Here is an 18587-nt window from a genome sequence, read left to right on the forward strand (position 1 = left end):
CCAGCGATCCCTGGCAGAATGGGGGTGAGGAAATGCCAGCTGGTGGCTTTTGTTCTACCACTCGATGCACAGGTCCACTTCTGGTTTTTTGGTGGTTCGCTGGAAGTAGAGTCTCATGGGCTTTCCCATCCGGGCTGGCTTGAACTGTGATCCTCAGATCTCAGCCTCCTGAGTAGCTTGGATTACAGGTCTGAGCCACCTATGTTGGGTTTGTATATGTGTGTGTCAGTCATGGGACTTGAACTCTGGGCCTGGATGCTGTCCCTGAGCTCTTCAGTTCAAGGCTACCTCCTTACCCTTTGAACCGTAGCATCACTTCCAGTTTTCCAGTGGTTAATTGGAGATAACAGTTTCATGGACTCCCCAGGCTGGCTTTGAACGGAGATCCTCAGATCTCAGCCTCTTGAGTAGCTAGGATTACAGGCATGAGCCACCACGCCCGGCTATCTGGTGGTTTTTATCCGTATTTTCTAATAACTTATGGTGACAAGCACCTTTTCATGTGCTCACTGGTTTGTAAATCTACTTCGCAGACTCATACAAGTCTACTTTGTAATTGAGTGACTGGATTTTCTGATGCTGAGTTCTAGTTGGTTCATTTTAAACTCCGCATCTTATTTTCCCCCTCTTCTGTGATCATGACAGATATCCTTTACGTGATAGATGATATGGAAGGGAATTAAAAATGCCCAATGGTAGGTGGGGGAGAGGGTAATGGGTACCAAGACATGTGAAAGGGTATCAGTGTATGTGAATTAATGCATCTTATATCTGGCAAATATCATGTAACCCTTTTATTAATTACAATAAAAAATATAAAAAAATAAAAATGCCCAATCAATCCATAAAGAAAGGTACAAAAACCTTACCCATCAGGGAAATGAAAATCAAGCCACCATCAGGCCAGGTATGGGTGGTTCACACCTGTAATCCTAGGTAAGATTTGAGGATAACAATTCAAAGCCAGCCTGGACAGAAGAGTCTGTGAGACTCTATGTGTTCATGTAGTTGGTTATAGAGCTTAAACTCAGGATTCTATCCCTGAGCTTTTGTGCTCAAAGCTAGTGCTTTTCCACTTGAGCCACGGCTCCACTTCTGGCATCTCTTTTGGTGGTTAATTGAGTTTTATGGACAGGCAGGACATGTGGATTAGTGGTAGAGTGCTTGCTTAGCCTGCATGAAGCCCTGGGTTCAATTCCTCAGTTACCACATACACAGAAAAATCTAGAAGTGGCACTGTGGCTCAAGTGGTAGAGTGCTAGCCTTGAGCAAAAGAAGCTCCAGGACAGTGCCCACACCCTGAGTTAAAGCCCCAGGACTGGCAAAAGAAGAGGGGGGGAAGAGAGAGAGAGAGAGAGAGGGGTGGAGAGAGAGAGAGAGAGAGAGAGAGAGAGAGAGAGAGAGAGAGAGAGAGAGAGAGAGAGAGAGAGGAGAGAGAGAGAGAGAGAGAGGGGGAGAGAGAGAGAGAGAGAGAGAGAGAGAGAGAGAGAGAGAGAGAGAGAGAGAGAGAGAGAGAGAGAGAGAGAGAGTTTACCTGGAGTGGCTTTGAACCATGATCCTCAGATCTCAGCCTCCTGAGTAGCTAGAATTATAGGCATGAGCTATCAGTGCCTGGCTTCTGAGAGCCTCTTATTTCCAATAATCAACCAAAAGTCAGAAATGAAACTTCAAGTGGTAGAGCACTAGCCTTGAGCACAAACTCTCAAAGACAGCATCCAGGCCCTGTGTTCAAGTCCAAGTACAAGCACATACACAAAAACCTTTTTTTTTAATTTTAAAAACCTAGAGAAGCGTTTGATCATCACAAGCATTTGATAAATATGACTGACTTTGAATGAACCCTTAATATGTGGTTATTAAATCCAAAGAGTACAAGAGCGAGGACTCAATAACTGCATACCCAAAGCTATGGCCATGGTAATGGAAATATAAACATAACTATACAGACATAAAAACCTATGTCTCTATAGACATAATGTTTTATTTCTTAAATTATTATGTTTCTATGACATACAAACCTTTAGCCTAATTTTGATTAAGTTCTAAATACTAAGTCCCAATGAGTTAAATAGAGATTCCCTCCTTGAACACTTGTTTGTTAAACTTGTCATTTAAAATATGATGTAAAAATCAACGTTAATAAATTCTTAAAAAAAAAACCCAGAGAAGAGTTTGATCATCACAAGCATTTGATAAATATGACTGACTTTGAATGAAACCCCACGCTCAAGTCAGCAGAAATTTCTAGAAGTCAGAAGACAGTAAATCCAAACCAAAGCCTGGGTTCAGTAGCCGTGTTTCTGTGATCTCTAGGAAGTGGGGGGAGACATCACTACCCAACTCTCACCTCCTCTCTGCTGAAGAAGCCTGCATCTGCCTACCCCTGGAACTCCCAGCCCCTGAGACCCCTGCAGAGGTGGGGCAAAGCTTTGCCCCCGCCTCAGCCTCTTCCGGTGCTGATACCCAGTTCCTTCTTTCTCTTCCTCAGTGAGAGGAGATTCAGGGAGTTGGGAATAAAAGCTGTGATCTTCAGCAGCCCGGGACACCAAGAGACAGCCATAGCTTCCTAAGGAGATGAAGGAGCTACAGCTAGGACCCCTGGGTGAGGCTGGCCTGGGACTTGGGTGCAGGTGGTGGAGTGGCTGCGCAGGGGGGGGTCTGGACTCTGCAGCTAGGTGGGAAGGGGCTAGGGGACAGCTTAGGTCTAAGTCTTGTCTCAGGTCTAAGTCTCTGATGGATGCTTCCCACACTCAAATGAGGAGGGGGAAGCTGGTCCCTAATGGCACCCAATATTGCTTGAGCGGATGTGCCCGAGGGGGGGGGGGAGGGGGGGGCAGCGCGCCTTGCCTCTCAGGGGAGGGTGACTGTCTGAGCTCTGAATATCTCGGTGTTTGGAACTAAGTGCTCCAATGCTGGACCCTTAGGTAGTAGAAAAGCAAAAGCTGAGATCCAGACTTTTGAGATTGGTGTGTGTGTGTGTGTGTGTGTGTGTCTGTGTCTGTGTGTGTCTGTGTGTGTGTGTGTGTGCCAGTCCTGGGGCTTGAACTCAAGGCCTGAATGCTGTCCCTGAGATTTTTGTATTCAAGGCTAGCACTCTACCTCTTGAGCCACAGCTCTACTTCCAGCTTTTGGGTGGCTAATTGAAATTTTAAAATCTCACAGTCTTTCCTGCCTGGGCTGGTTTTGAACTGTGATCCTCAGAACTCAGTCTTCTGAGTAGCTGGAATGTCAGGCATGAGCCACCAGCGCCTGGCTCACATCACATTTTTTTTTAACCTCAGAGACCAAATTGTTAAAACTGGGCAGCATGGGCTGGGAGTGGTTAAAGTGCTTACCTAACATGCACGAAGACCCGGGTTCCATTCCTCGGTACCACATGAATAACAAAAAGCCGGAAGTGGTGCTGAGGCTCAAGTGGTAGAGCTCTAGCCTTGAGAAAGTCCAAGGACAGTGCTCAGGCCCTGAGCCCAAGCTCAGGGCTGGCAAAAAAAAAAACAAACAAACAACAACAACAAAAAAAACTGGGCAGCACACCAATGGAAAACACTTTTTTTTTTTCTGATGCTGGTGCTGGGCTTTGAACTCAGGGCCTGGACACTGTCCCTGCGCTTTTTCACTCAAGGCTAGTGCTCTCACATTTGAGCTACAGCTCTACTTCTGACTTTGGGGCACAGTCTTTCCTGTCCAGGCTGGCTTTGAACCATGATCTTCAGAGCTCAGCCTCCCAAATAGCTAGGATGACTGGCGTGAGCCACTGGCTCCTGGCTGGGGAGGAGAAGGTGGTGGCCACTCTGTCCCTCAGCAGGGATAAGAGGAGGACCCTGGCCTATGTGTCCCTCAGGGTGTCTGTCCCGTGGCCATGCCCCTCTCCTGCTGAAGCTTCTCCTCCTCATCTTCTTCTCTGGGCTCTTGCTGGCTGTTCTGGTACAAGGTGAGGAGAGGACTGAGGGTGGGGGATAGCAGAACCAAGAGGGGGTGGACCTGGAGCTGTGATCAGATGCATCAGAGGCTTCTAGAGGCTTCTGGGGGGAGGGGGGAGGAAGGGAAGGGGGAGGGAAAAGCTGAGAAAAGGGGGGGGGGCAACCCATACCTGCTGGTTTCAGCCTAGCTTAGAGTCCAGATTTCTTCATCCTCAAATGCGATCATGGGGGGGGGGAGGTATTGACACACAGTAGGGGCTTTATGATCACAGTGGGTTTTGTGGTTTTGTTTTATTGCCTTTGTGGATTTTTGGTTTTGTTTTTGTTTTTTTGGTGATGGTGGCACACAGTCTTCAAAGTCCCCAGTGATCAAGGACAGTCTAAGCAAGAGGAGATCTACCAGGAGATGACTCAACTGAAGGCCGGAGTGGGTGAGCAACCAGACACTGGGAGGTGGGGGAGGGAGAAAGGGGAGTCTCAGTGTTTGGGAGGGTCTCTCTTCCCTTACATCACCACCCCCTCCTCCTTGCTGAAACTCAGTTTCCCTCAACTGGGACATAAGAATGCAGCAGAACAGGTAGAGTGTGCCCACGGCCCATGCACATAGTAGGTGCACAACTAATCTCCTGCCTTCAGCTCTAAAAGGTTTGCAAGGCCTTCCTGGTCACAAACTGGGCCCAAGACTCTGAGGTTCTCTCCCAGGGCTCAGAGGAGGCTCCGGATGTGGAAAGGACCTTGAAGGTTTAAAAAAGGCCTTCTGTGTAGGAATCTAACCCTACTCTCCTCTTCCTCTCGCAGACCGCCTGTGCCGGCCCTGTCCCTGGGACTGGATACCCTTCCAAGGAAACTGTTACTTCTTATCCAAGTCCACCAGGAGCTGGACCGATTCTGTCGATGCCTGCAAAGACATGGGGGCTCAATTAGTTGTCATCAAAACTCACGAGGAACAGGTGAGTCTGGGGTCAAGAGGGTGGGGGGACCCTGTGTTCCTGTGGGGCCCTGCGTTGAGTCACACTGAGTGGCTGTTCAGATGAAAGACTGGGGCTTACCGCTGCTAGAAAGAGAAGTAGAAATGAATGGGGTGGGGTGGGGGGTGCGGGTGGATGTTCCCAGTATGTCTCAGGGGTATACATTCCTGTTTTGTTTGTTTATTTATTTATCCATTTGATTGTTTTGCCAGTCCTGGGATTTGAACTCAGGGCCTAGACACTGTCCTTGAGCTTTCACAAGGCTAGTGCTCTGAAACTTGAGCCACAGCACCATTTCTGGCTTTTTCTCTGTGTGTGTGTGTGTGTGTGTGTGTGTGTGTGTGTGTGTGTGTGTGTGGTACTGAGGAATCGAACCCATAGCTTCATGCGTGCTAGGCAAGCACTCTGCCACTAGGGCACATTTCCTGTTTTAATGTGAATGGATATACTAGTGGAAATCTTATTTTAAAAAGGAGGGAGGGTGGAGGGATGATTGCCAGCTGAGTATCCGGGGTTCCAGCCTACTTACTCAGGAGGCTGAGATCTGAGGATCACAGTTAAAAGCCAGCATTACCTTGGTATAAGTATTTGCCAGCCTGGCTGAGGCCAAGTCAGCAAGGAGATGTTCATTCAATGTAAAGCTGGACATCAGTGACGATTGAAGCCATGTTTAATACCCACTAAACCCAAGGATGAGTCACTCTGTGTGTGCCTGGGCAGATGAAACATATTGTGTTGTTGATATGATGTGTGTATAAGATCAAAAGCTATGCATGCTCCAGATACAGATTAGGACACATCTACACATGGGATAGACAGTGGAGAGAGGGACTCACACCTCCCAATCCCTCGTGAAGATGTGTTTGCCAAAACTGTAATGGCTTTAGGTCAGACTACAAGTTGAACTTCCTTCCAAGAGACTGGGGGTTGGGGGGAGTGGAGGAGAGGCATAAGGGAGGCCCCGGTGGTAAACCCAAATGGTAGAGCTCTCCCTTCCCTTCCAGAACTTCTTGCAGCTGATATCTAAGAACAAAGGCCACACATGGATGGGGATGTCAGACCTGAACACAGAAGCCACATGGCACTGGGTAGATGGTTCGTCACTGTTGCTGGAGTAAGTCTCAGGAAAATGCCTGACAGAGTTGGGTGAGCTCTCCATACCCTGAACTGAGCTATGTTTGGGGGTGGGAGGGTCCCCATTCCAATCCATAAGCACCTCTGACAAAGTCTGTGACATTTACAGAAAGGAAAGAAGGGGAGGTTACCCCCCCCAACCCACCCAGAGGTGCTGCGGCTCAAAGTGGCAGAGCACTAGCCTGGAGCAAAAAGAGCTCAAGGATGGAGCCCAGGCCCTGATTTTAAGCTGCAGTACCAGGATGATCATGAATGCACGTGTACACACACACACACACACACACACACACACACACACACACACACACGCAGTCCACGTAAGGGTCTCACTCTCCGCAGCTTCATGAAGTACTGGAACCCACATGAGCCCAACAACCTAGGAGAAGAAGACTGTGCGGAGTTTGATGGCAGTGGATGGAATGACAACAACTGTAACAATAACAACTTCTGGATCTGCAAGAAACCAACAGCTTCCTGCCCCAAGAAGTGAGGCGGGCTGGCCCATTCCTCTCTCCCCGACTGCCTGCAGCTCCAGTCATCCCATCTTGTGTGCCTGGTGGGCAGAAGCATCTGTTGTCGCTGCCCCGTTCTTTATCCCTAGCCCTTCTTCTGCGTTGGACTCTAGCAACTCACACTTTTGGACTTTTCTCTGGGAGACTCCTGGGCCACTGTGGGGCTGGACCACTGGGCTCTTTCTTTCCCCTCTGTGTTCTCTTGGCCTAGGGGCTGTCGTGGGACTCCTGTGCAGGCTAATGTTAGTGACAGATGTAGGGATACAGGCCTGCACTATTTTCTTTGCTGGGGCCAAAGGGTTCGCCCTTCATGTTGAAAGTGTTAACCGAGCCCATGTGGCATCCAACTAAATGCAGTCAGTCCTACCTTCCACTCACCTGCCTGCACACCTGGGCCACAGGATCTTTTCTGATTGTCCCTACTGCACCCCCAAAAGCTGCAAGTACCAAGTAACAAATTCTTCACTCGATTAACTATTGGAGCCACACACCAGTGGCTCATGCCTGCAATCCTAGCAACTCAGGAGGCTGAGATCTGAGGATCATAGCTTGAAGCCAGCCTGGGCAGGAGTGTTCCTAAGTCTCCTATTTCCAATGATCCACCAGAAAACCGGAAATGGCACTGTGACTTAAAGTAGTAGAGCATTCGACTGGAGTGAAAGAGCTCAGGGACAGGGCCCAGGTACTGAGATGCAGCCCCAGGACTGGAGAGAGAGAAAGAGAATGAGAGAGAAGATGTTCTGCCAAGGGGGAGGGCAGAAATGAAGGGAGGGAGAACAAATGCAGTCATGGAATTCAGACACGTGGAAATGCATGGAAATGAATTGTGAAACTTGTGGGCAGGGATGGTGGGGAGAAAACTTGGGGGAAGAGAAGGAAAAGTTGACATTGTCCAAGAAGAATTGTACTCATCACTTGGACTTGTGGAATTATAACCCCTCTGTACAACTTCTTAATAATAGCAATCCCTGGCCAGGAGTTTGGTTTAGTGGTAGAGTGCTTGCCTAGTAAGCATGAAGACCCGGGTTCGATTCCTTGGTACCACATACATAGAAAAAAAAAACAGAAGTGGTGCTGTGGCTTAAGTGGTAGAGCTCTAGCCTTGAGAAAACACAGGGACAGTACTCAGGCCCTGAGTTCAAGCCCTAGGACTGGAAAATAATAAAAATATTATTATAATATTATTATCTTTTTTAAAGTGTTCTGCCAAGGGCAACTCCCAAGAGAGCAGCCCTTTTGAGGGTAGGATTGATGAGCAGGTGGAGTGAGGGAAGGCACAGCACCTAGACCGGCCAGGGGTGCTCTTACCCTCTCGTTTGCTGTGTGTGTTACTTCCATTCATCTGTCTGAGCTGTAGCCTTTTGAATAAATCAATAAGTATAAGCAAAGTGATTGTGTGTGTTGAACTCAAGGCCTGTGCTGCCCCTTAACTTTTCTGTGTGTTCAAGGCTGACATGCTACCACTTTGAGCCACAGGTCCACTTCTGGTTTTTTGCTGGTTCATTGGAGAGAAGGAGTCTCATGCACATTTGTGTCCAGCTGGCTTTGAACTCAGTTCTCAGATGTCACCTCCTGAATAGCTAGGACTTCTAGGTGTGAGACACCAGCACGTGGCCTCTTCATTGTATCAAAGAAGGACTTCTCCTGATTTTTTTTTTTTTTTTGGCCAATCCTGGAGCTTGAGCTCAGGGCCAGGGCACTGTACTTGAGCTTTCTCAAGGCTAGCACTCTACCACGTAAGCCACAGCGCCACTTCCACTAGCTATGCTCCCAGTTCCTCCTAATTCATTTCTAAGTAAAATGTCCCTGTACGTTCTTGAGAGTGATTGCTTATCAAACTAACAAAGCTTTCCTGACTTCTTTGTATCTAAGCATGTATTTTCTCCTGGTTATCTTTGTTTTCTATGTATTTTTTTTAATACAAAATGAGCATTGGTTTGATAGATCTGTTCGCTATCATGGTGAAGGAAACCAAAATAAGGTCAGGAAGTGCATGGGATATGATTAGAAAACTTCCAAATGTGCAAAGCAATCTGATTCCTTATTTATGAGTACACACACACACACACACACACACACAGTACTTTTTGTACCATAGGTAGTAGAGTACTAGGCACTAAGTTCAAGCCCAAGAGTAGTGCGCGCGCATACACACACACACACACACACACACACACACACACACACACACAGAGGAAAGGACTACATGGAGTGCTTGGAAGGGAAGTTGGGCCAGAGGGGATGGGAAGGAAGTTAAAAAAATCAGACCACAGATAAGAGTGTGGGGACAGTGGCATTTGTCAGGATGTATTTTCTTTAGAGAAGATCTGAACTAGGTCTCAATGTCAAAACTCAATAAAGCAGAGGGAAAGGCAGGCAGGTTTCCTTTTCCTCTTTTTCATTCTTATCTTTTGCATGTTTTGTTGTTTTTCTTTCTTTCTTTTTCTTTTTTTTCCATAAGAAAAGTCAAAGCTGAGCTGGACACGCGTGGCTCACACCTGTGATCCTAGCTATTCAAAAGGGCTGAGATGTGAGAATCATTGTTCAAAGACAGTCCAGGCAGGAAAGTCCCAGAGACTTTATCTCCACTCGACCACCAAAAAAGCCAGGAAGAGAGCTGTGTCTCAAGTGATAGAGCTCAGGGACAGTGCCCAGGCCCTGAGATCAAGCCCCATGATTGACCAAAATGTGTGTGTGTGTGTGTGTGCGCGTGTGCTCGAGCACACCCCAGATGAAGATGCCAGAGAGCGGAGGGAATGGAGAATGGAGCGCAAGAGTGTCATCCACTGGTATAGTTAAATGCTTTTATGATGACATGCTGAGAAAGTTGAGAGTATAGTTGCTTTATATTTCCTCTCTTCTCCTGAAAATTTAATGTTACATTCTGGGATCTAGAGGAATGTGATTTAAAAAAAAAATCAGGTCTGAAAATGGTGAAGATTTAAAATAGCTACTCATAATCCATGAGAGAAAGAGTTGTGCAGATTTAGAACTGACAAAAAGAACAGGTTGTTTTCTTGTGTGTTCGTTTTGGGAAAACAGAAGTTTCTAGAAGCCATAGACTACTTCCAACCCCACCCAGCCATCCAGTCGTAGCCCAGCCCAGTCCTCTAAATCCAGCACTATCACTGACCAATGAATGTGTTCCTGTCCTCAGGAACTGAAAGTGGAAATGTGATGGAAGGGGAAGGAGGTGGGGGCTGGGGTAGCCAGGAGCTACATTTATTCCAACCCAAATCCAAGCCATTGAGCCATCATGGACTCTGCCAGATATAGAAAGTGGTGCGGTGGGCCTGATGAGGTCCCTCGAGGTATGATCAATGAGCTTCTTTCATTGACCCCCTTTACCCCATGCCCACACCCTTGGGTCCCTCTTTCTTAGTGTCTTGGTTTTGATAGGGGGAAGGGAAGAGGCAGGAAGACCCAGGATATGGGTGAAGGAAAAATACCACACCCATAATACCCAAGAGCCAAACTAAGCATCACTTAAGGGCTGTGTGCCGTTTGGTAAGTTGCTTTACTTCTCTGAACCTCAGTCCTGGAGGAACCTGGAGACGGTCTATGTTTTACTAGGACACTGGGGACGCTGGGAAAACTTCAAACAAAGTCTTTTCTTCCTGGCCCTGGCTCTCTTGGTGACCACAGTCCTGTGGGCCCTGGCCCTTAGCATCCTTGTGTCAAGAGGTGAGTGATTTCTGGGTGGTTGTTGTTGTTGTGCTGGTACGGGGGTTGCAACTCAGGGCCTGGATGCTGCACCTGAGTGTTTGTTGTTCTTTGTTTAGCACTTTACTGCTTGAGTCACACCTCCGCTTGAGTATTCTTGGCGATTCACCAGAGATAAGTCTCAGGAACTTGGGCCGGGAGTTTGGCCTAGTGGTTAAAGTGCTTGCCTAGCATGCATGAAGACCCGGGTTCGATTCCTCGGTATCACATACATAGAAAAAAAGCCAGAAGTGGTGCTGAGGCTCAAGTGGTAGAGCTCTAGCCTTGAGAAAGTCCAAGGACAGTGCTCAGGCCCTGAGCTCAAGCCCAGGACTGGCAAAAAAAAAAAAAAAAAAAGAGTCTCAGGAACTTTCCTACTTGGACTAGCTTTGAACCGGGGTCTTTAGATCCTTAGATCTCCTGAGTGGCTGGAATGGCAGGCATGAGACCCCTGTGCCCAGGATAGGTGACTTCTGAATGAGGACAGGTTGTGTCCCAGCCCTTTTTTTTGGGGGGGGGGACTGTAAACCTACCCCTCCATAGTACCCAGGTCTGAACGCGAGTGAGTGTGAGTACAGTGTGTACCCAGCCTTGCGTGTGCACGAATGTGCTCCTGTGTTTGTCACCCACATTGTGTGTCACGCCCCCAGGGTGAGGTGGGGGTCCTCGGGTCCCCTGCTTGCACCCTTAGCAGCCTCTTTCTGCAGCCTCCACAGAACGCAGGGCGCTGCTCAGCCACCAGGACCTGCTGAAGAAAAATGGTGTGTGCAGTGTGGTGTCACCTGGGTCTTAAGGGGGTGGGGGCGGGAGAGGTGGGCATGGGGATGGAGGGCCTGAGATTCTAAGACAGGGCAGGCATGGGGGAAAGGTGTCCCCTGAGTCGTCCCAGACGACCTGACAGTCGGGGTGTTGTGTGTGCCAGCCTCAGAGCAGACCATGATGCTGGGTGCCTTGAAGGAGCAAGTCGGAACCTGCAAGAATTGCTGTGAGAGGGGCTGGGCTTCTGGGGGCGTGGCTCAAGTGGTGGGGCGTGGCTCCAATGATGAGGGCGTGGTTTAGGTGTGGTGGGTGTGGTTCAATTGCAGGGGCGTGGCTGGGGCAAGGAAGGCGTGGCTCAAGCGATTGGCTGGCGGTGAAAGCGATGGGGGCGTGGTTCAAGTGATGTGGGTGTGGCTTATGTGGTAGGGCGTGGCTTTAGGTAATGAGACCTGGTGGTGGGACCCGGCTCCAATGGTGGGGTGTTGGTTCAACTGGTGGGGGCGTGTCTTGTTGGTAGGGCCTGGTTCAAGTGGTGTGGGTAAAACATAATTGACAGGGCGTGGCTCAAGTGATAGGCCATTATTTAAATGATGGGGGAGCCTGCCTAGCGAGCCGAAGGCCCTGAGTTCAAACCCCAGCACCCTCACAAGGGGCTTGGCTGGTGGAGACGCGTGGGTCTCGGGCCAGGCTGATTGGGAAAGCCCGGTGGGGACTTGGGTGGGCTGTGTCAGAAGTCCAGCCCCCTGTGCCCTTCCTAGGTTCGTGGGCGCAGGCGGAGCTGCACACAGCCCTCTCCGAGCTCAAGGTGCTGCACGCGAAGCTGTTGGATCTCATGGGCAACATGAACGAACTGCAGGAACACAGTGCGTGACGACAGCCGCCGTGGCACCCAACCTTCTCGTGAACCCCAAACTCCTCACACCCGGATGTGGGCTTATCCTTAACCTGACCCTCATCTCTAGCCTCTGACCCTCACCACAACTCCCCACCCCAAGGCGGGTGGAGTCTCACCCACCTCCCTCTCCTGTCCCCCTACCGGTCTTGACCCTAAGACCCACCATGACTTTTCCTGATCCTCAGCAAAACACACCCTGTATTCTTTGACCCTGTAGTGACCCAGGGTTTGGCTAAAGCAGGCAGAGACCGTGAAGACATCCGCACCGAGCTGTTCCGGGAACTGGAAGCTGCCAAACTCCAGAACCGTGAGCAAGACAAAGGAAGGGGGCTGGAGGGGGGGGGGGCAAGTGGACCTTCGGGGATGGGCCAGAGAGCTAGGGGTTCTTCGCCCCCCACACAACCCACAGCCTGGCTACTGTGGCTCCATACCCTGCCTCCAGACACCCAGCACCCTCACTGCCCCTTCTCAGACAACAATCGAACTCTCTGACCTTCACTGCCCACAGACTCCTGCAATCAGTGCCCTACATCGTGGGTGGCTTTCCAGGGCTCTTGTTACTATTTCTCGGAGCCAAAGGCCGCATGGGAGGTGGCTCAAAAACACTGCGCAAGCCAAGGCGCCCACCTGGTGGTCATCCGGAACTTAGAAGAGCTGGTGAGTGCAGGGGAGGGGGGTGTGGCAGAGGAGGGGTGGCACAGAGAGGGAGGCCTGGGTGAGAGAGCAGTGTCAGTGGACCCTGGCAGGCTCAGATCTTTCCTCCTTTCCAGGACTTCCTGAATAAGCACACTCGTGGCCGGGGATACTGGCTGGGCCTCAGGGCTGTGCGCCACCAGGGCAAGGTTCAGGGCTACAAGTGGTTGGATGGAGTCTCACTCACCTTCAGGTGAGTGGAGAGACATTGGGGTAGGGGCAGACTAGACCACAGCGCATGCGCTTTTGAGTGTAACTCAGGAACCTCCCAGCTCAGGTTAGATTTTTTAGGGGTGTGAAGGGTAGACCCTAGGAAATAAGCCCTAGAAAAATACACACTGGACCAAGCTCAAGTAAGGATGTGTAGGACAGATCCAAGAAATAAAAAGGCTAGACTCTGGGAAGGAAGGAAGCAAGGAAGGAAGCAAGGAAGGAAGGAAGGAAGGAAGGAAGGAAGGAAGGAAGGAAGGAAGGAAGGAAGGAAGGAAGGAAGGAAAAAGGGTGAGGGGAGGGGAGGCAGGAAGGCAGGCCCCCAGGCTGGTCCCTTGGTCCATACCTAACAATAATACATCCCCCCCCACCTCACCACCACCACCACCACCACCACATCCCCTTCTTATCCCCTCCCTCCAATCTCCTCTACCCAACCACCACAGCCATTGGAACACAGGTGAACCCAACGACTCTCGAGGTCACGAGGACTGTGTCATGCTATTACACACGGGGCTGTGGAATGATGCGCCGTGTACCAGCGAGAAGGACGGCTGGATTTGCCAGAAGAGGGTCAACTGCTGACCCTCTGGAGTGTCCCAGAGCCACGCCCCCTGCCGAGAGCCACGCCCACCACACAGAGCAGCTTCACTGCCTGAGCCACGCCCACTGCCCAGGGTCCTGCCCACTGTGCAAACCACGCCCATTGCCCAGAGCCTTGTCAACCATGTAGGGCCACGCCTTCTGTCCCAAGCTATGCCTACTGCCATAGACAGACCCACAGATTTGGCAGATTTGGCTTATACACTTTTGGAGCTCACTATCAAAAATCTGTGTGTGTGTGTGTGTGTGTGTGTGTGTGTGTGTGTGTGTGAGAGAGAGAGAGAGAGAGAGAGAGAGAGAGCACACGCGCTCGCGCACACACATAGCAGTCCTAGGGCTTGAACTCCAGGCCTGGGGCATTGTCCCTGAGCCTTTTCATTCAAGGCTAGTGTTCTATCATTTAAGCCACAGCTCCACTTTCAATGATCTTTTTTCTATCACTGTTGAAAACCACTAGGTCCCAACTAAGCCCTGTCCATTCCCGACTCCTCTGCTAGCAACCTCTGCTCCAACTGAAAACCTTCCCAAAATTCCTACTTAACCTAATTCTACCAATTCCAAAATCCCAGCTCCCAGGCTCTGGCCATCTGACCCCTCCTTTCTTCCTAGACAAGAACGACGGAGCCTTTTGATTTTCTATCATTTCTCACGCCCAAGCCTGGAAGCTGTTATCACAGCCGGAAGAGGCATTAATAAATGCTTAAGAAATGAATCTAGACTCCAGCTCTGGTGATTTGCTCAAAACTTTATCCCAGAGTCCCTAGACAGCGCCCAATAAGTGAGGCCACCTTTATAGATGGACCTATGATGTCACCACACTCAGTGGGTGACACTCCACTGAGCAGTTGCCCAGTTTACATTATTTTCTCCCTGGCCACTGGTACAGGAGTTGACTCAGGGAGTTCTGGGGATACAAGAAAGGGTCAAAGCCAGTCCTTACTCTGGGGCTCTCCTTCATTTATCCCCACTGCTGAGATGACAGGTACCCCAATCCAGCTCCTGATACAGGGAGAGGAGCAACTCCCCAGATTGCTCCCTTCAGACTGAAACATATAGTTCCCTGGGTCATTAGTTAGGGCAGCCAGGAAAGACAGACTTCTGAGGAATAATGGGAGGAGATCGGCAAGGCGGTGCCAGAAATGGGGTGGTCGGAGCAGAGTTTGGGAGGTCCAGGAAGAAGCCAGCGAGGTGGATTTTGAAAATCAGGGCAGAATGGCTTGAACTCCCCTGGAGGTTTAGGTTGTAGACAGCCTAACTTTCACCACTGGAGACTGTAATTCACCACTTCATCCTGAACTTCCCAAAGTTTTCTGACTCTATCTTAAGGACCTGGGGGCTCTCTGAGACTTTCCAGGACACAGCTACAATAGGGAGTGACAAGCCCGCATCTTTTAGTTCTGTGCATAACAGAGTTCAAAAATTAAAGGCTGTTGGAAGCCCCCCACCCCCCAAATGGCCTGCCCGGGACAGCATGGAGCAGGAAGGCTTGTGTACCAATCAAGGTACAGAATGTTCTTGATTCTGCACCAATCAAGGTACAGAGTTTTCCTACCATCCTTTAAGACCCCGTTCTGACCCCAGCTTCACCGCTAATCCATAAGTTGATTTGACTTGTCTTTGAAAGAATTCCACATACATTGAATGGCCTATTGACTATTGAACCGTCTATTATCTCTGAATATTTTCAGCATCTTGTTTTGTTGTTTAACTTTCTGATCTGTAGTACCACTTTCGCAGATGATGATGGATGTGCTCAAAGTTTGCTGTCAAACACAACAAGGTCTGGGGTCACAATTCCCCAATACTTAATGTGATGAGTCACTGTCTTGTTTTTATAGATTGTTTTGGCTTTGTATATATTCCAAGGAAATAGTGTGTCTGTTTCTTGGGTTGGTTTTTTTTGTTGTTGTTGTCTGTGTTCCCACTTGACTTTTTCATTCAACACTGGCACTCTACCACTTGAGCCACACCTCCATCCAGCTTTCTTTTTGTGTGTGTGCTAGTCCTAGGGCTTGAACTCAGGACCTGGGTACAGTGCCTGAGCTTTTATTCTCACAATAAATGCTCTACCATTTAAGCCACAGCACCACTTTTGGCTTCTATTTTGATGGTTATTTAGAGATGAGTCTCACAGACTTTCCTGCCTGGGCTGGGCTTTGAACTATGATCCTCAAATCTCAGTCTCCTGAGTAGCTAGGATTACAGGCATAAGCACCAGCTCCTGGCCCACGCCAGAGATGATTTTTTTTTTTTTTTTGCCATTCTGGGGCTCACTTCCAGATCAACAGGGAAAGCAGGAGATGATGAAAACGGATACAGGTGGAATTTCACTATGGTGAAGGGGAAAATGGAAAATTCTGAAAGGGCAAACTTCCTTTCCCTCCCTTTCTGGCTTGGAAGATCGGAGGATTGGAGACAAAACAGAGTCTGTCTTGGAGAGGCCAAAGGAGCGTGAGCTGCGGAGTGGAGTTAGAGGCCAGAAAGGCTATCTCCAAAAACAGCCCTTAGAGTGACCACAGGGACTGAGTCAGCAAGCCAGAAATCTCAGGGCCAAATCAGGGTTTGCTGGATGTAATGACCTCAAGTCACCCCGCTTTCCAAGGAAATGGCCTTGAGATAGGGCGACTTGCCTTTCCAGTGTCCTAGCTCCCTCCTCCTGGTCTCAGGAAAGCCCCTCAGATCCCCAAAGGCTGAGGCACGCGGGGAAGCCCTTGGGGCTCTCCCAGGTGGGGGCGGGACAAATCCTCCTCCAGCCTCTTTGCCATTGGACTCCTATCGCATCCATCACAATGGCCCAGAGTCTCCGCCTCTCCTTCAAGTGAATGAAATGGACAGGCATTTTTGAGGACATGGAGAGAATGCCCAGAGTTTGAAGCTTGTGTTGGCTACTAACTCAGTGAGCTTGGGCACGTGGCTTTGCCTCTCTGGGCCTCTTTTTTCGCCTCTTTCAAATGGAGATGAAAATGACCACATCACTCAATAAGTACTATTGTCAAGTGTCTTTCACTAGACTAATGAATGTGCTAGGGCACAATTTTAGATGGAAATATGTGGGCACTTCCAATTTTCAGTCTCTGTACTTCAAATATCAGTAGTTATGAAAATTTTAATATGTTTGCTTTTCCTCTAAAGAAGTGAAGCCCTTGTTCTTAAAACGATTTAGACAGTCTCTCACTGATCTCTGTGTATTTTCTGCCTTTTTTTTTAACATCTCATTTTTTATCAAGGATAGTTTCTTTTCCAGGTTAACATCCAAATAAAATGATAGTGTTCCTAACAAATGGAAGCATGTATTATTTTCTGCAGGAAGGTAAGAGATTGTCTTGCAACATTTCCTTTCAAATGTTAGCACAAATTGGGTTGAACTAGATATCCCTACATATCATCTTTGATCAACTTAAGTGAGCAAAATATATTTTGCAGTTCCTTCAAAAAGAAAGAAAATAAGGGGCCGGGAGTTTGGCCTAGTGGTTAAAGTGCTTGCCTAGCATGCACGAAGACCCGGGTTCGATTCCTCGGTACCACATACATAGAAAAAAGCCAGAAGTGGTGCTGAGGCTCAAGTGGTAGAGCTCTAACCTTGAGAAAGTCCAAGGGCAGTGCTCAGGCCCTGAGCTGAAGCCCAGGACTGGCAAAAAAAAAAAAAAAAAAGAAAGAAAGAAAATAAGCTGAGCATGGTAGCTCATGCCTGTAATCCTAACTACTCAGGAGGCTGAGATCTGAGGATTGTGATTTGCAGTAGTCTGGGCAGGAAAGCCCAGGAGAGTTTTATTGCAAATTAACCACCAAAAAGCTGGAAGTGCAGCTGTGATTCAAGTGACAGAGTACCAGCCTTGAATGCTAAAGGCTAGAGACAACACCCAGGCCCTGAGTTCAAGTCCCAATATGGCCATGCACCCAAAAAAGTGCTGTGTCCAGGCTCTGGGTCATGGCCTTAGGGACATTAGGGTAACCATGAAAAATACCCCCCTCTCCCAGGCCTTGGTAGGCGACAGGCGATGAATGCACAAGCAAAGCAGATGTGTTCGCACTTGAGGCTGAGCCAAGATCATTACTGGAACCCAGAAAATCCATGTCAGTATAGCACCCAAGGACTCTACCTCAGAAAAGGAGGGGAGGGGAAAGGGAGGGAGGGGGAGGGGGGAGAGACAGAAGGGGAGAAAGGAAAGGAAGTAAGGAGAAGAAAGGGAAGGGAAGGGAAAGTGCTTAGGGCTGTGATTTAGCTGAGGGGTAGAGGACTTGCTTAGCATGCACAAGGCACTGGATTCCACCTTCAACACCACACAAAAAAATTAAAAATTAAAAAAACACCCTTTATGAGGGATTTTTGCTTTCTTACCTGAGGAAATTGAGGCCTCTAGAGAAAATTTATTTAAAAAAAAAATCACTCGGGGCCAGGAGTTTGGCCTAGTGGTTAAAGTGCTTGCCTAGCATGCACGAAGACCCAGGTTCGATTCCTCGGTACCACATACATAGAAAAAAGCCGGAAGTGGTGCTGAGGCTCAAGTGGTAGAGCTCTAGCCTTGAGAAAGTCCAAGGACAGTGCTCAGGCCCTGAGTTCAAGCCCAGGACTGGCAAAAAAAAAAAATCACCCTTGGGAGCTGAAGAACTCAGGGACAGCGCCCAGGCCCAGTTCAAGCCCCATCACACACACACACACACACACACACACACACACACACACACACACACAAATCACCCTTGGGGCTAGGACTTTGGCCTAGTGGTAGAGTGCTTGCCTAGCAAGCACAGTGCTCAGGCCCTGAGTTCAAGCCCCAGGGCTAGAAAAAAAAAATCATCTTTCAAGTAAAGGGATACAGCTGGGACCCCACCACCTTCTCTTGTCCCCAGCACTACCCCCCTTTGGAGCAGTGACCATGAATGTCCAGCAGAGGCAGCATCCACATTATCCTGGCTGACCCAGGAAACCCTGGGGCTCAACAGCAGGGCTGGAGTAGAAAAGTCACAAAGTCCTCCAGGGGCTAAGGGCCTAGTTATTTGACAGTGGAATCTTGGTTTCCTGGATCGCTCACGATGGAATTTGGGATGTCGACATAGAGGGATGGCTCATGTCTATGAGAGAGGCTGGAAACCCAGCTTCTTCCGGGGTCTTCTTGGAGTTTAGAGTCTAGGATTTCCGGGCTCCCCACTGCTGGCGAATTCACCATATAATATTGCATAATCTCCCATA

General features: G+C 49.1%; 2 protein-coding genes across 2 annotated transcripts; both read left to right on the top strand.

Moving 5' to 3' along the window:
* The first annotated feature begins 2549 nt into the window (after positions 1 to 2549).
* On the top strand, positions 2550 to 7884 carry LOC150068818 (CD209 antigen-like protein A). Its single transcript, XM_090330025.1, has 6 exons — positions 2550 to 2602; positions 3842 to 3931; positions 4271 to 4351; positions 4719 to 4870; positions 5893 to 6002; positions 6362 to 7884. Exons 1-6 carry the CDS (start codon positions 2575 to 2577, stop codon positions 6510 to 6512), a joined length of 612 nt encoding a protein of 203 aa, XP_090186151.1. The 5' UTR covers positions 2550 to 2574; the 3' UTR covers positions 6513 to 7884.
* A 1900-nt stretch (positions 7885 to 9784) lies between these two features.
* Positions 9785 to 14074, top strand: Clec4g (C-type lectin domain family 4 member G). Its single transcript, XM_090330038.1, has 9 exons — positions 9785 to 9845; positions 10108 to 10218; positions 10944 to 10997; positions 11159 to 11221; positions 11754 to 11858; positions 12108 to 12197; positions 12399 to 12547; positions 12661 to 12776; positions 13240 to 14074. Exons 1-9 carry the CDS (start codon positions 9791 to 9793, stop codon positions 13376 to 13378), a joined length of 882 nt encoding a protein of 293 aa, XP_090186164.1. The 5' UTR covers positions 9785 to 9790; the 3' UTR covers positions 13379 to 14074.
* The last annotated feature ends 4513 nt before the right edge of the window (positions 14075 to 18587 follow it).

Source organism: Megascapheus bottae, chromosome 1, assembly GCF_031878675.1.
Source record: "Megascapheus bottae isolate mThoBot1 chromosome 1, mThoBot2.hap1, whole genome shotgun sequence".
Classification (NCBI taxonomy): domain Eukaryota; kingdom Metazoa; phylum Chordata; class Mammalia; order Rodentia; family Geomyidae; genus Megascapheus; species Megascapheus bottae.